Source organism: Battus philenor, unplaced genomic scaffold (assembly GCF_028537555.1).
Source record: "Battus philenor isolate CCGP_79_NKW_IND1 unplaced genomic scaffold, ilBatPhil1.0.hap1 SCAF_2, whole genome shotgun sequence".
Taxonomy (NCBI): domain Eukaryota; kingdom Metazoa; phylum Arthropoda; class Insecta; order Lepidoptera; family Papilionidae; genus Battus; species Battus philenor.
Genome location: NW_027181682.1, coordinates 2271940 through 2288999, shown reverse-complemented (window position 1 = coordinate 2288999; position 17060 = coordinate 2271940). Strand labels below are relative to the sequence as shown.

The window sequence follows — 17060 nt, the reverse complement described above, 5'->3', positions numbered from 1 at the left end:
ATTTTTGCACAACAGTTTGACAGTAATGTTAAGCGCATTATATGCGAAGTAAACGATGTAATACGGTAATTTTAAATGTGAGCGGTGAGCAGTTCCATCTACAGTGGTATAAGTCACTTTTTGTTTTTGCAGTGTTTTAATATAACATCTCTATTGCAGGATTAGGGCCGGGTGCAGTTTATCTAGTCAAAACGCCTCCGAAAATCCGGGGAAACGCTTTCAGGACCCGTCTTACCGGTCCGTAGGAAAGCTCGGTAGTGGAAAGTACGCTGGAGGGGGAAAGTTGCCAGGAGTGGGGGGCAAGCTGAGTGGGAAACTGGGGGGTAAATTGGGTGGAAAGTACGGCGGTAAGCTGGCGCAGGCTTTGGCCAGACGGAGAGCGCTGGCGGCGATGTCGCAGTCGGGTGCTCCGGGGCTCGCAGCGCCGCTGTCCAGTCGTTCTAGAGATGGCCGGGTGGAGCTGCAGATCCTCTGCCAGCCGGAAACACAGCACAGAGCAAGGTACCTCTTGATTTTTTTTTTTTAATTTGACAACTTCACTTGATTACATTGCTATTTTTATTCCATAAACATTGATTGGTTATCAATAAATCAATTGTTTCAGAAATAAATAACTTAATGAATATAGTACAAAAGCGTTTTTAAAATCCGTGTTACTACATATTAAAATGAATTATTATTTACTGTGGTGTTCTTATAAAAAGAAATAATGTAGTATTTCAGTGATCATTTCATAGTGTTTGACGGATATACGGCAACAATTTGTAAAATATTGCACTGTGGTTCAGTTTGCTTTAAAAGGGTTAAACGTTTTAAGCTTTTGTACACACGTCTAATACTGTATATAAAAGTTGCAATATATATTAAATGTCTATAATACAGTTTGCAAGAAGAGCTCGTTTTTGTAACATAAATATTGATCCATTAATTAGTTTTTACGGTGACACTGAAATAAGGGTGATTTTCTTAAAGAGACTTAAAAATAATTAGTTGATTTAAAATGGAACCGAAATGTCTATTCATCGATTAAACTCTGATCAACTAATTATTATTAAACGGGTCATTCAAAATCCAAGGCAGGTTGTCAATGATTAATTATATTTTATATAGTCACGTGATTACTGGTTTAAATTTGATTTATAACTGGAAATAAAATGACAGCCATATATGTTTTTACTTCTGCTATTTTAAAATACAATTCAATACAAAAGAATCGTTCACTTCAAGTTATTCTGTTTACAGATATCAGACTGAAGGCAGCCGCGGCGCTGTAAAAGACAACTCCGGCAATGGGTTTCCGATCGTCAAGCTGGTGGGATACGATAAACCAGCAGTTCTGCAGGTAAGGAACCATTTACCAACCCTCAAACTTTATCATTGTAAAGGCACTTACAATTCACAGTATATGAAATGTTGTAATCATTTTCGGTGAAATTTAATGAATTAAACATCAGGATGACAATTATCATTAATGACGTTAAATAATTTATCATTAATGTGCATTGAATTAAAAAAGAAGACGTTCTATACTGTGTGGCAGGAATAATCTGGTCAAGTTCGCGAAGCGCCGGGTGGTATTTGCAATAGAGTGTCGCAAAGTAAGGGGCTGTTTTCTTTTTATATGGCGGGGGTTCCCCTGAGAAGTACGAGAGTCCTTTTGTCAGATTACTATTAACATTTTAAATTGCTATGAAACTGTAAAATCGTTACATTGCGCAAAATAAAGTTAAAAGATTGGTATAATTATGTATAGCTTTTTCAACTATTCTTTATTGTTCCAGGTGTTTATAGGCACGGATTCCGGACGGGTGGCGCCGCATATGTTCTACCAGGCGTGCCGGGTCGCCGGCAAGAACTCAACACCTTGCCGCGAGCGCAAGGAGGACGGCACCGTGCTCATCGAGCTGGACCTGGATCCGGCGAAGAACTGGCAGGTCACCTGCGACTGCGTTGGAATACTCAAGGTACGTGACAAGGAAACCTTATCCCTTGCATTTGGCGACTACATTTGCTTCTAACAACTCTATAACGGCATATATATTTTATCAAAAAAAAAATGTATCATTTTTACATAATAGTGTGATACCCCTCAAAACAGTTTCCTGGATGTAAGCCGGGCTTCCTTTCGCGGGTATCGCAAAAATAACTTGTCCGCTTTCTTTCGCTAGAAACGTGCTTGGAACACAACATACAGTCGTTAGTTTTTATTCCAAGTAACAAAAAAAATGAAATGTGGAATATTTCTCAGGCCTTTCTCTTTATCACTACTGGATACCTGCCATGGTCGTAATGGTCACGAAAAGCTCCAATTAATTCCATCACCAACATTTTTCAATTGTTGTTTTGGTTTATTTTTATTTTTTATTGCGAATAGTATAATACATATACATTCACAATAGCCGTTTCAAAATCTTAAAAAATAGTTGCTTCACCTCTTAAGTGATTTCCGTATGATGTTACGACGTTTCTCATCTTTTTCATGCCAACAATGTCTGCATTTGTAATTGCCGGAATGAAACTTCATTCCAGCACTGCTGGCATTTACAGTTGTCGGAATCTAATTTCATGACATCACTGCTGACATTCCGAACTGTCGGAATAAAACTTCATGCCTGCAGTGTTGGCATTCAGATTGCAAAGGGATAATATGCGCGTAGAGAGTTTTGTTTTTTAAAAAAAAAAGTTGTATAGAATTTTTAGAACTGATTTAGCTATAAAAACTTTCTCACATTTAACCTATTTTATATATGAAATTGCTAACAAATTTTGAAATATCGATATACATTTTGGGCAACACTATTATTGTTTCACAACGAAAATGCTTGCGCCCTACCACGTGACCTCGTCGTGCCGCGGCCACGTGCTTCCTTAACAATTATCGTATATATCGAAAATTAAATTTAGGCAACATTTAAATCACGTTATTTTCGAAACTTCAACTTTGTTCTGTAAACACAACTACACGTGTTTAAGTTGAAGCCTTTTGTTTTTAACTTTAATTAAAAAAAAAAACTGTTTTTAAAAATAGAACGTATTAAGAATTGACTTGTAGATTCCAGTTATATGTAGGTTGATATATAGGTCTAAAAACTAAAGGAGTATAATGAATGTATAGATCATTTGCTTTCGTTATATGGTACACCCCAAATCAATGGTTTCAGAAATATTGCGTAACATAATAAACTAAGACAACATTTGAACAATTGCATAACATCGATGTCTCGATCTTAATAATCTAAAGGCTTAAATATTTTTAAGCATAAAGCCTTGATGAAGATTTTAAAAGCCTCTTTTGGTGTCTAAAGTCGTAAGTCAGATGTTTTCTCTTACGTGCGATCACTTTTCTTTTCAATCTTGTTTAGTTTTTTTTTATTAGATTTGATCTGATCTTTCTGCAATATTGTAGAAAGTAACTTTATAATTTTGTATCACCTGTAAAGTAATACATAAGAGAACGTACATATGGTAAATTTTAGTGTAATTTTAATTAATGTGTACTGCTGGTGTAGTACATAAATAAATAAAGGACCTTACTGGTAGAGTTCCAATTGCGATAGACGCAATGGGAGTCGACCCTTCGCTAGGTTGACTGACAACTTGCCGAGCATATCTTCATTAAATATAATTAAAACTACAAGCAACACAAAAGTAGAACACGATGATAAAATAAATAATATTACAAATAGACAATGGAAGCTATGTAACGTACCCGACTTCGTTCGCGGGGTATTTATCAAAGAAAATCATTTAGGTTATTTATTTATTTTTACGTTTTTGTTGTTCCAATTATGTGAACCAGACATGAATTTCACGATTTACATAAATTTTTTGATCACCTACAACTTGAAACGTCATTATTTGCATGTGCGAAAGTGGCTAAATATTGGTCCCTTTCTTACTTAGGATGGACTTCTGCGAAGTAACGCCTGATTCCATTAAATACGTCGTTATTTGTTCGCTGTTTTCGTTACAATTTAAATATATATATATATATATATATATACACACACACACACATATTCATTGGAATGACTGCGGCGCCTTCTCTCAAAAATTGACCATACCAACTTAGACATTACATATAACTTTGTGAGGTCAATACAACTTTACTAAAGATGAACATGATCAGATTCATAGTTTACAATTCTATAAAGGATATACAGACATAGATTCGTTTAGATATATATATATATATATGTTCTAGTCATGTAAAATATCCCGATGGAAATAAACACTTTTAGTAACTGTCTTAAATAACACTGACAGACAGACGACATGTTTCATAGTGTTCTGAACGTATTAAAACTGATCTATATCTAAATATATATATATTAGTACACGGTTAGTTGTATTGTACGTTCAATAAGGGGACAATGAAAACTGTCGGTAGCGTTTGACCCTTGTCCCCCGGTATCGCGGGTCACTATATCTGAGGTCAACGCGCCACCCGGTGCCAGACGCAGCGCTTTTGTTACAGCCGTCGCACGATAATAGAAGCTTGTCGTTTTACACGTCGTCTATGCGTGTGTAATTCGGAATAGAAATGTTAAAACTACGAACTTTGGTATTTAATTCCTAATGTACTTATGCAGATATATAAAATACATTATTAGGTGCATTATTCCTAAGTAAAATGCGAAATATAGTACGCACTCTTACATAAGTAAGAGAAATAAACATTTTTTTAATTAAAAAACAACACACGAATAATTAAAATGGATGTAGAATTAAGATGGTACAATAATACAATTAAAAATTATTATACATCTGTTTATTTAAAATCTCTACTAAATTTACTATATTTACGAATAGTTGTATTTAAAATATATATGTATTTGTATGTTAAAACTTCGTATAATTATAAAATTGCTGCTTCGTCATGCGTATTGTTAAAAGTTAAGTAAATAAAATAGTTTATAAAGTACTATCTGTTCATATTGCAAGTGGAATTTTGTAAAATTCAAATATACGCGAAAGGAAAATTCTCATCAAAATTCACGTATCTAAGAACTATGGTTTCAGGGATATTGTAATGTATTAGTACATAGATGGTAGGTTATATTGCATGTTTATATGTATAAAAACCTTTAATGCTTATAAAAAGTGATAACTCTGAAATATATATATATAGGTTTATTTTTTCTACTGAAACGCGATAGACCAAAAACTTCTGTACAAAATCTGTAGAGACAGATAATAAAAACGCTACACACCATATCACAATATCCGTTTTAGGGGGGCGACCTTCCGTCCCCTAGATTCGAACAACGTGGGCGAACCAGGAGAGGATCTGGATCCCTCCTTGGTTCGCCAAAGCCCTCAGTGCAGTTCCAAGACGTATACATAACAATGACACAACTCACCTCTACTTAGAGTGGGTTTCTATGTGCATCTGGAGTACGATTGCTCAGGAATAATTTTTTGATAAGTTCACCATCCCTTGCGCTCCTTGAATATAGAATTGACGAGGCTGTGATAGCCCCCCGGCAATGTAAACTTCAATTGAAACAAAACAAGATAATGAAAAAATTATAATTTTCATATATTCTCTTATCTTAATTTTGATAATGTTTCATCATCAAAAAATCACACAGCACCGAGTTCTTATTAGTTCTTCTCAGTTCTTCTCTTTAGTCGTGTTATGAACTAACGTATACTTAATTTTAAATTGTCGATCATAAATGACTGTAATTATCTCTAATAATGAAGCTATTTTGATTGTGACTTTGATTTTTCGTACTATTTAAGAATTACGCCGTTAATTATTTCTGTAATCAAAATGAACTATACGTTCACCCCTTAAAGCTTATAACCAATCAACCTGATATGTGAGACAATTGACCAAATATAATGTTATATTCCAGGAGCGCAATGTGGACGTGGAGCATCGATTTGGGGATGCCCTGGGTGGAGCAGGAGGCGCCGGCGGTGGACATTCAGCTCGTGGTAAGAAGAAGTCCACTCGCTGCCGCATGGTCTTCCGGACCGACGTCCTGGACGCCAACGGCCGCCCCGAGACCTTGCAAGTCTGCTCCACACAAATCATATGCAGTAAGTACCTTTTTTTTATTTTCATCATGTCAACCTCCAAATATCATCAGGATGACTGATCCTACATTGTCTCGTACCAACCGACTTCCCTCGATATTATCTGTGAACTCAAAAAGATTACATTGTCACACGGCCGTTCGCCACTTTATCATAAAACTGTATGACTAAGTAGACATGTATATGAAACTTCATTAAAAATTAATATTAAAATACATACATATAAAGATTTCATTATTTACTAATATAAATATATTATACCCTTGATCTTGACCATGTCGGTCCACTTAAACCCGAGCAACCATAAAGTAACAATTCTTCTTTTTTTTTCATGAAGAAATAATACCTTCTCCTGCGAAAGGATTAAGTCGGACTCTTGTCGGATTGTTTATACTGAAATATAATGCGTAATTTATTTTAAAGATAATTGAAATATACTGTGTTGAAGTCGTGCAAGACTTCTTTGGTCAGCACATCAAATGAAACTTTTAAGTTTTTTGTTTATTTTATTAATAGACAAATGTAATAGAAAACAAATCCTTGTGAAGTAATATTTATAGTGTACATCAAATTAAAATTTCTTTCTTTAATGTTATATGGTTTATTTCCCCAGCACAACCACCAGGGGTGCCAGAGGTGTGTCGGAAGTCCTTGGTATCGTGCCCGGCCACAGGTGGTCTGGAGCTCTACCTTCTGGGCAAGAACTTTCTCAAGGAGACGCGCGTGGTCTTCTGCCAGCGGCAGGATGGCCGGACCACGTGGGAGGAGGAGGTCGCACCTGACAAGGAATTTCTCCAACAGGTTGCTATTTATCTTATATTCTTCTATCTCCACCTTTTAACAATAGTATTTTAAGCGTCTTAGATTTTGATTCAACTTATTTTACCAGTGATGGCTTTCGACACAGAGACATGGTCACTCACTTCAGGCTTATCATTCTTTTTCTATGAGACCAAATGAGGGGTTCCATAGACAGACAAAAGTAACCAAGACACGGCTTAGGGAATTGGCATTTTGAAGTGACAGCGGACGCAGAACAGTCCTCTCGGAGATGGCTTTGAGGTTCTGGAGTGGAGACCAGGAACTGGCAAGCGCAGCATAGGACATTCATCTATAACGTGGACAGATGATCTCGTATAAGTCATGTCGGCTGCTTCCAACTGATCTTATTAGGCTATGAGGGAAGCGGCTGAAATGGATGGATGGGGAATGATGATGATAAGGCTTCGATATAAATAAATAAGTAACTCAAGTCTAAAGTAGTTGACTAAAACTTTATATATATGTTTAAAAGGAGCCTTAGTTCGGGGTAAGTCAATTCAGCGAAGATGATCTAAATTGTTCACCGTCCTTCCAAAATATATTCCAAATGATACTCGGGAGACAAATTTGGGTTAAGTTTCATATCATCGACAAAGAGCTGGCAAAAGTTAGACAATCAAAGAAGACCAGCTTGTAGAGGCGGCGTGGGTACGCCTCCCACTAGGTTAACCGACCAAATAGTAAAGGTCGCTGGATGCGAGCAGCGGAGACCGGATATCTTGACATTCAGTATACGACGGATTATATCTCTTCTTGACGTCAAATTGAGTCTTATCATCTGTTCGTATTAAATGCCCCACCTAAGAAGAACGGGTGAAGGAAATTCAGCAGGAAAATTTGTGGGCAACTTGAGATCCAGTGACTTGCAGTGGGCGAGTAGTAGTTGATATGATGATGAAAAGAAGACAATGAGTTGATTTTATTAATATTTAAGGGCAGTCGTAAAGATTTAAAAATAAAAGTGTTTATGTTAGTCACTTCGGAACGCAAAATCATGCGGAAGATCTTGGGACCAGCGAGAAATCATGACGGATCTTGGAGGCTCCGAAAGAATAACGAAATTGAGACTGTAGTAGCACAGCCAAATATTTGGCGAATATAAAGCTCAACGAATCCGCTGGCTTGGTCACTTGGAGCGAATGGGATCGGATCGGAGCGTGAAGGTAGCGTACCTGGAAAAACCGAGGGGTCGAAGACCAGTGGGTAGACCCAGGTATCGCTGGATCGATCGCGTTGAGGCAGACTTGCGCGAATTGAATGTCAACAAATGGCAGACGATGGCGCAAGATAGAGGAAAGTGGAAGTCTCTCGCTTCGGAGGCCAAGACCCACTTTGAGTCACTGAGCTAGCGGAGTAGTAATGTTAGTCACTTAATCATGGCAGATTTCACACTACTGCGTCTATGTGAATGTATTGGGTTATTGTTGCAATAAATGTTTATGTTATGAGTGTGTGTGTGTATTGCAGACGCATCTAGTGTGCTGCGTGCCGGCGTACGCGCGCGTTGACATCGCGGAACCGGTGACGGTGCAGCTGTTCGTGAGGTCCGGCGGGCGCGCCTCCGAGCCGCACGCCTTCCGCTACACGCCCCCCGGCCGCGACGCCCTGCACTGCACCGTACACCATGCGCACACACAAGGTAACACCGACTCCTTCTCACACCACCACCGCCGACTAAACACATGCGCACGCGCGCTTTTCGCTGTCAAGCGTCACTCGCTTACGCCGCGCTTCAACGGCTTTCGCGCGCTTTTTGCTGTCAAACGTCAAGTTATTTTTTTTTATTAAAGTTAAACAAAAAAACACATGACAAAAATATATAATATTGACTTTATTTATAAAGTCAATGTAAGTAAAATGCTCAATGTGAACACAATAAATTGTTTTTTATATTTAAATTCAAAAATTAAGTCGATTTGAAATAAAGAAAGAATAAAGAATTATTTAATATTTCGAATAGCCTTTACTAACTAATTATGTATTTAAAAATAGGGTCATTGGTCCTAAGTCGATATATTTTGTGATTGCCAGGGAAGAGCAAGACAATATTAATTAAACCTTTCATATTTCTATATAAATAAATATAAAAGGTAAGTGTCGTTTTAAGTCTAAAACAATTATCATTGTCTATACTTATAAATCTAAGCAATACAGACAATATATAAAATGTATATTGATAGGATCAAAATTCTGGATAAATATATAGACAAGTCACAAAAAAGTATGTGTTTTTATTGAAAAACATATTTAATGACAACAATATATGTATGTAACCATATTAAAAATAATTGAGTAATTTGATAATACTTGTACAGCAAGAAGAACGCAAAGCTATTTGTTGATCATACATTCCGGCCATGTTTGCTAAAACTGCATGTGAACGCTTCTTTTGTTAAATATAAAGTACGAAATTGCTGTACGATATGTCTAGCACACTAACAACTGTTATGTTCAACAACGAGGTGATTGACTTTGTTTTAAAAAAAAAACTGGCAGAATACATGAAATATTTATAACATTTAAAAAAAAAAACAATGTCATTCTCCTCGTATGGCATTATTCTTAATTGGCGCCTAAAATTAATACGTTGGCATAGTAAAAGTATTGTTTTTATATTCCTTTTCCAAATAATTTAACGGATACAATAACTGTCTGAATATTTAGTATGAACTAAATTGTGCTTTTTATATTTGAAAATAATATTAGAAAATATTTTTAATAACTCAAAGTATTAGCACAGAGTCTGCCATTTAATGCCTGTTAACAGATAATATATAAATTCAACTTTACGCTTTGCTCTATTAATTATAATAATAAATCGATTTTTTAATGATACAGTTGATGTTAATTTGGACTAAAAATTAATTTTGGAGCGAAGCTAAAGTATAATTTTCTAGAAATTTCTGTTTAGAGTATGTTGCTGTCTAATGCATTAACAAAACGTTAGTTGCTTTATGTCATTGTGGTCTGGTCTACGGTGAATGTTATATTTAAAAAAAGAATAAGTCAGATATATGTATATTTTTTTTTTGGAAGAAATGACTGATGCGCCATGGGCGTACTGTTTCTTTTTTCCCCTTCTGTTCAAGCTAGGTCTGTCTAGGTTGCGAGGTCGGCCGTCGCAGCCCGCCGCGCGCCGCCCACTACGGTACTGACCCCCACACATACACACCACCACCACCACCAAAATCATCAGAACACGATGCTGGTGCTCACACACCACCACCAAACCCACCAGTGCATGTCGCTGGTGATCACACAGCATCACCAACACAACGAACACGCGCCGTTGGTGCTCACACAAATCACTAAACCCTCCAGCATACACTGCTGGTGTTCAACATCATCACCAATCCAACCAACACACGTCACTGGTGCATGTGTACATAGTTACCGCCATTCTTTTATATTATTTTTCTTGATATAATCTCTGAAGCTGTTTTACATTTTTTGGTGAAAAATCAGTGATAAAATTGTTTTAATGATCATATATGAGACAAACATGCAATGGATTAATATTGTTGCAGTTGTATATCTAGAACATTGGAACCAATAACAATATATATGAGTAAACATCAATGTAGACATTTCGAAATTGCTTAGCAAAGCTTTTTCGAAAGAAGACATATTTTGTTTCATTGTTCCTCTCACTTCGTCTCCCTCACAAATCTTTTGAAACTAGTTGAACACATGAGCCACTAAAATACAATGGAATTACCATAAAAATCTTATGTCATATGTCAAATAATACCTAAAACTGACTGTATGGCATCCACGCACTCAGGTATCATGCACCACACACAGATACATATTTACATACACAAATAATACTTTCAAATAAAATTACTACACAATTTTATGGTCACACACAGAATCACATCGGACTTTACTAGTGATTTTTTTTTATTTTAACCTTCCCATTTCAATAAACCAATCAATAATTTTCCGTTTGTTATACAATTATAACTAAATATAAATTTATACAGATCTTTTGTAAATCTCATTTGTAAAAATTCAGTAATTATAATGCTACCGATACCACTGTACCGTGCCAAGGGTATGTGAGGCGAGACGGGGGGGTAGGGGTTCTGTCCGCCATCAATGCTCTAAGTGCGGTACATCTGTTTCGGTAGATCTAGAAACTATATTACGTAATGTTACTATATTTTATTCAGTACTTATTACTTTTATATTGATTAAATGTGGTTGGTTTTTTTATATAAACAAAGGAATAATTTCAATATATTAAAAAACTATCTTCTTCGAAGCAAATAAATGATATCGTCAAAAAAAAGTCATAACCCAAAAATTCTGTATTACACAACCTATTTTACTTTTCATTGACACAAATGGCGACAGTTTGAAAACTCACTCTTCCGACACCATGTAGCTAGACGTGCCGTATCTATGTATATCTAATGCACTGCTCAAAATCCTTTGCGGTGGTTTTCAAAAGCATATTCAATTTAATGGTTTTTTAAATTTAGTAACATAAGACTTGTAACAAAACAACAACCAATTGGAGACCGTTTCGTCAAATTCCAAATTCAAATTTTGGCGCGGAATTAATTCGGTGTTGACATTTAAATATTTTATCTACGTTTTTTTTTTGAAGTATCGATTTTTTTCAATATAATAATACCCGATGAAATGAATTATGTTTTGTCTGATGTAGTAATAAGCTTTATTAATTATGTCAAAATATTTAAAACACATTTACTTTCAAATGGGAAAACGTAATCATCGAAATATGAACGTATTATTAATTATTAAAATTGATGTTTAAAAAATCTTTCTATTCACAATAGTTTAAATAAACATTACGATGGGCTCATAATCTTGCTTTTTGTTTAATGTTCTTTGTGAACTGTCAAATATTATTTTCCTTTTACATTTTTGTCCAATAATAGTTAAAAATAAATTTGGTCATCAAATTCGAAATATTAAAATAAACGATGACAGTGTTACATATTTTCTGTGGTAATCGATTTAACTAAACAATACAATAAAATCGATTCTTGAATAAAATTAATCGATTAAGTAGTATATATTATAGTAGCTATTGTATCATAACATACGTAAACACACAACATGGACATTCCTCGTAAGAAAAGAGACTTTTAGTTCATCAGAGAATTTTAGTTCATCCTATGTTGTTTCAGCGGCGATGATATTAGATGTAGTGTTTCGCAGAGCTTTATTCCTCCATCAGCTATAAACTACTGTAACGGAGGTTTTGCGGCAGTCCAGCGTACGGCACTAGGCAGGATTAGAGAGAGACAGAACATGTGATGAGTGATTTATGTGTGTGCAGGCTCGGGTGCGGGTGCGCAGACCGGGGCAGACGAGGCGCGTCCGATGCTGGTGTGGGGCGGAGCGCCCGGCATCATGCCGCCGCCGGCACTACCTGTGCGCCGTCCCTCCCTCATAGTTCCTGACCCACATTCTCCGCTGGGACTAAAGAGCGAGGTAAAATACACTGCCCCCCCCCCCCCCCATTTTAACATCCATTCCATTTTAATACACATTTTGACAACGTGAGTAATTTATAAGTGTAGCCTCTCACGCGGATGAGTTTAAGTAAATATAGAATCAATATGACAATGGAAGTAAATTATACATATGGTAAATAATCATCTAACACAGAGTACTGTGATGTTTGGCCTTTAAAATAAGGGTATTTTCGCGGTACGAGTTAAATCTGATAAGCAATCGAGTGTTGCCAGGTACGAGACGGCCTTTTTTAACGCCCCTAGCGACACAGACGTCTGTTCCTTAAACAATAAGGCCTCTGCATTTACCAACACCTTCCAAAGTCCAAATACAACATTTGTCTCACTCGGTTAGAGGAGAAAACAATACATGAATACATTCTGAGAACCCGTATCACGCGAGGTCGTACATGCGCAGGTGCAGGACGAGTCGAGCCAGCACTCGTTGGCAGAGGAGGGCTCGTGCGGCGCGGAGGGACCCGAGCCGCTGCTCCCCGCGCAGCTCGCCGGCATCGACCTGCGCCTCAAGACGGAGGCCGCCCGGGACAACGCGCAGGTTTGAACAACACCCCCTACCTCTCACACGCACTAACCACAACAACACGATAGACGACAAGTAATCCGGTATTAACCAACATCTAACCGAAGTTTTTATTTTGAAATTGCGCAATCAAAACAGATCACTCGCCGAAATGATAATCATGTACAATACCTTTGATTTAAATAATAAAAGTGGACCTTCCAGCAGGTCGCCTACGTCGGCGGGTACGACTCCATCAAGCTGTCGCCCAGCACGCCCACGCAGAGCCAGCCCTCCTCCCCGCTAGCCACCTTCACGCAGCAGCTGCAGGCCATCCAGAACCAGGTGCAGACCGACAAAATGGTAGAGTCCGTCACCGCCGCCATATTCAACTCCGATAACGGCGGACAGATATACGTAGATCCCCCCATAATGCCAATGGCGTCCATGAATCCCATGAGACAACTCATATCGTCAAAGAGCCCCATGGACACGATGGAAAACGACATGAAGGTCCTCGGCTCCGACCTCATGATGAGGGACGCGAGCATGCAGTCGTCGGTGCTGCAGTCCACGAACGAGCAACGCATGATGGTCTACAATCAGATGCAGAGCGATGCCGCCGACGATAGCTACAATCCGTTCGGTGCGCTCAAGATGGAGTTGGAGTCGTCGCACATCGAGCACCGGCTGGCGCAGCAAAGCGCGCACATGGAGGCGCTCGTGGAGGATGCCATGAAGGCGACGGCCGCCATCCTGCCCTCCGACGCCGCCAAGCTAGACGAGTTGGTCAACTCCAGGGCTGACGACCACCTGTCCGGCTCCAACACCTCCCCGTCCACGGCGTCCCACGCCTCCGACGTGCTGCTCAGCCCCAACGCCGCTGTCGTGTCGCGCAACTCGAACGCGGAGCTGCTGCCGCCCATGCCGCAGTCAACGATCTCGCCGGACGTGATCCTGAACCCGCAAGTGTCGCCGAGCCTGCTGTGCGATAACAGCCAGCGCATCGTGCTGCCGTCTGGCACGGCGCAGGATGAGCTGATGATGATGCCCGACATCCCCACATCGGTGAAGACGCCGCCCGCCGCCGTCAAGTCCATGATTCTAAATGCGGCGGCCGAGATCCTAACGTCGGATCGCACGATGAACGCGCTGGTGACATCGGCCATCAACACGGCGAACATTCTGAGCACGGAGAGCGGTGGCGGCGGCATGCAGGCCGCCGACGCGCAGCCGCCCGCCGAGCCGGCTGCCGAGACGCCGCTCGTGGCCATGTCGCAGGCCGTGTCCCAGGCCGTCACGCAGGCGGTGTCGCAGGCCGTATCGCAGGCGGTGTCGCAGGCGGTCTCGCAGGAGATGACGGCGCCCGTGCAGGGGCTCACGGACATGAGCGACCAGGACCTCCTGTCCTACATCAACCCCAGCACCTTCGACCAGGGTGAGTACATGGACGTGTATTTCTAGTCCCGACAGCGGCGCGGCGCGCGGCGACGCCTTACTGCTTGACTTTGAAGACAATCTCAGTGCTCAATAGTATTAACGGCTTTCGGGGTATATTTAATGTTTTGTTTAGCGTTGTGTTGATGGCGCAGTGCGGACGGTACTTAACTAGTCGCTTTGTTTCACTTAGTCTCATTTGTTAATTATTCCTATAACTACTGCCCTAATGTAGAAACACGTCTTCAGTTTTTTAGTTTTAACGCATTTACATAACTACCCATTAAACACCGAATCGCTTTTAGTGCATAGTATTTAGAATCAAAATAATCGTTTAATATCAATTCATATACACCGCATGCAAGGTAGTCCACATATAAATCGGGAAATTGGTGTTCGAATTTCAAAATTTTACTAATCTATACATATATATATTTATATATATATGTTACAACTGTGGAATGTTGGTCATGACAATGTATTAATGTATATTATTTATCTCTTACAGTGTAATAAGGCCGTGACATCGCGCGTAGAGCTCCGAGTCTTTGTGCGTAGAGCACCGAGACTTATTATGCGTTAATCTCGGGCCAATCGGCGGACGCGCCGGCGCGAATGCATTTGCTAGTGATGTGTTAAGGGCTCAAAAAAGTTTTTATGTGAATTATTAATGGATGTCACTATATGTGTTAGTTAAACGTATAGAGAAATATAATCTCGGGGCGCCGGCGGCCCAAGCCATGGGCTCCGGCGTTTTCATTGTCCTATTTTTGAGATCAGACGGCATGAGTTTTTTTTTTATATACGTCAATTATTGTGAGTCAGTATTACAGGGCTAAATTTGACAGCGTGCGGCAAAACGCTTTGATGTCTATATCTGAAATTTACAAAGCTGCTATAAGTGTTTAAATGTCTTTATATTTTCGAAATAAAAATTTCGTTTCATTTTTAAGACAGAACATCGTTTTGCGACACGCTTTACAGAATATGGACGTATGTATTTTCGTGTTAAATCCGTAGTTATATACTTTTAATATGTAGGTACGTAATATGTATTTTAGTACATGATTTTTTTTTGTTTTGAATATCGAATTCTATGTAAATAAAGTAAGCTTTATATTTATGTTGTTGTTGTGAAGTGGAACGTGGCAAGGACTGTCTGCCAATGTTTTTTTTTCTTTAAGATTTTATAGCACAACTGATGTTGGAGATTGGTTTGTTCGGCTGAATTGTGTTGTATGAATGAAATTTTGATATATTGCTTTATGATACATATCAGCGTATGTTTGTGCATGTCTGACGGAACCTGTACCATCTGTGTTTTTTTGTTCGAATACGATGACGTCACATGACGATAGATGTCGCCACGCTGATATGTCGATGTTTTTACTAAATTTGTGTCGTGTTGCGGTCGCATGGTGGTGATATACACTTTTGTATAGTCGGACATTTCCCTTATCAAAGTGAGTTCTCTATAGAAAAATCTCAACTTTACCCGACACGCACCAAGCAACCGCACGACGCGAAAACGCTGTATATCATTGTGATAGTTAAGTAAAATGATTTATTCAGTAACATATAGTTGTTATATATAAGGACAACAGTACTGATGTGATTTTAGAGCAAAGATTATATGAACTATGATTATATAGCTATGTTAAACATATACGAGTACTTTTTATAGATGGAATTTGGATGCTACATATTTAATGTGCCATTTACTGTATATAATCGTAGGGTAGGACGCGCGTGCGGTTTTGTAAGGCGTCAGCGCTGCCTAACGTGACTAGGGCAACGCTTGAAACTCGATGGCAACTCGAAAATAATTCTGTGACGAGAGACGGACATGTCGTTGAGCATCCCATATGTTGAAACATGTTGAACGACGCCCGCGGTTCGATATCAAAAGTTGAACACAGGGCTTATACAGTCCACGGATTGGTAACGTAATTATACCTACGAAAACAAATAAATATAGTTTGTAAAGAGCCAACCCTAGGGGAGAGGCGGTGCTGACGTCACGCGCAACCGTAGACCGACGCCGTCGATCGCCGCAGCAGACCAGGAGTCCAGGGACCACGTCTACTGCTAGAGTATACCGCCGAATCGAAATATAATCTCTTTACATAAATAAAATGGTGCATTCAAAATTATCATATATGTGTTCTTTACACATTTTAACAATTAAAACAATTTAAAAATCTTTATTAGAAACTACAGGTATTTAGAGAAGTTATTCATATACAGTAACGTAAGGAATTAAATTAGAAGAATAATTTACAATGGCGCAGCTGTGCGAGAGAGACAGCACGATCGTCGCTCTCAACACGAGGTTATTTAAATCGCGAACGGCTTGCACAGCTGTTAGTATCCACGTCACTGTCTAAGCGTCTACATCATTATATTACAAAAGATTTATAAAAATACATAAATATTTATACTACACGGTACCTTTGAAGTATATTCATGAAATGAATTTATAATTATATTAATGAACCAGTTTATATGCGTACCCAACCGTTCCCCCACAAGTCATAAAACTAACATTCTCCCCCAAAGATTTAATAGAGTATCAAATTTAGTACCAAATTTTTACATATTTTTGGACAAAGATGAATCGATCCGGGGAACGGTTCCGTACGTCTGTTGAATACAATATATAGTATTTTATTAGGAAATATATTCTTTATATACATATACAGCAACAAATGACAGCGAATATGCTATGTTAATATGTTTTA

The 17060-nt window shown here is 38.7% G+C and overlaps 1 protein-coding gene across 1 annotated transcript in view; it reads left to right on the top strand.

The window, feature by feature from the left end:
- Positions 1–14698, top strand: part of NFAT (NFAT nuclear factor) — a 121287-nt gene extending 106589 nt beyond the window's left edge. Inside the window, exons 4-12 of the mRNA XM_068764691.1 lie at positions 160–501; positions 1243–1342; positions 1782–1964; positions 5865–6051; positions 6662–6849; positions 8338–8509; positions 12185–12339; positions 12781–12918; positions 13108–14698. Coding sequence (XP_068620792.1) covers positions 160–501; positions 1243–1342; positions 1782–1964; positions 5865–6051; positions 6662–6849; positions 8338–8509; positions 12185–12339; positions 12781–12918; positions 13108–14346 — 2704 coding nt within the window. The 3' untranslated portion in view covers positions 14347–14698. The remainder of the gene's footprint in view (positions 1–159; positions 502–1242; positions 1343–1781; positions 1965–5864; positions 6052–6661; positions 6850–8337; positions 8510–12184; positions 12340–12780; positions 12919–13107) is intronic.
- Positions 14699–17060: the final 2362 nt, after the last annotated feature.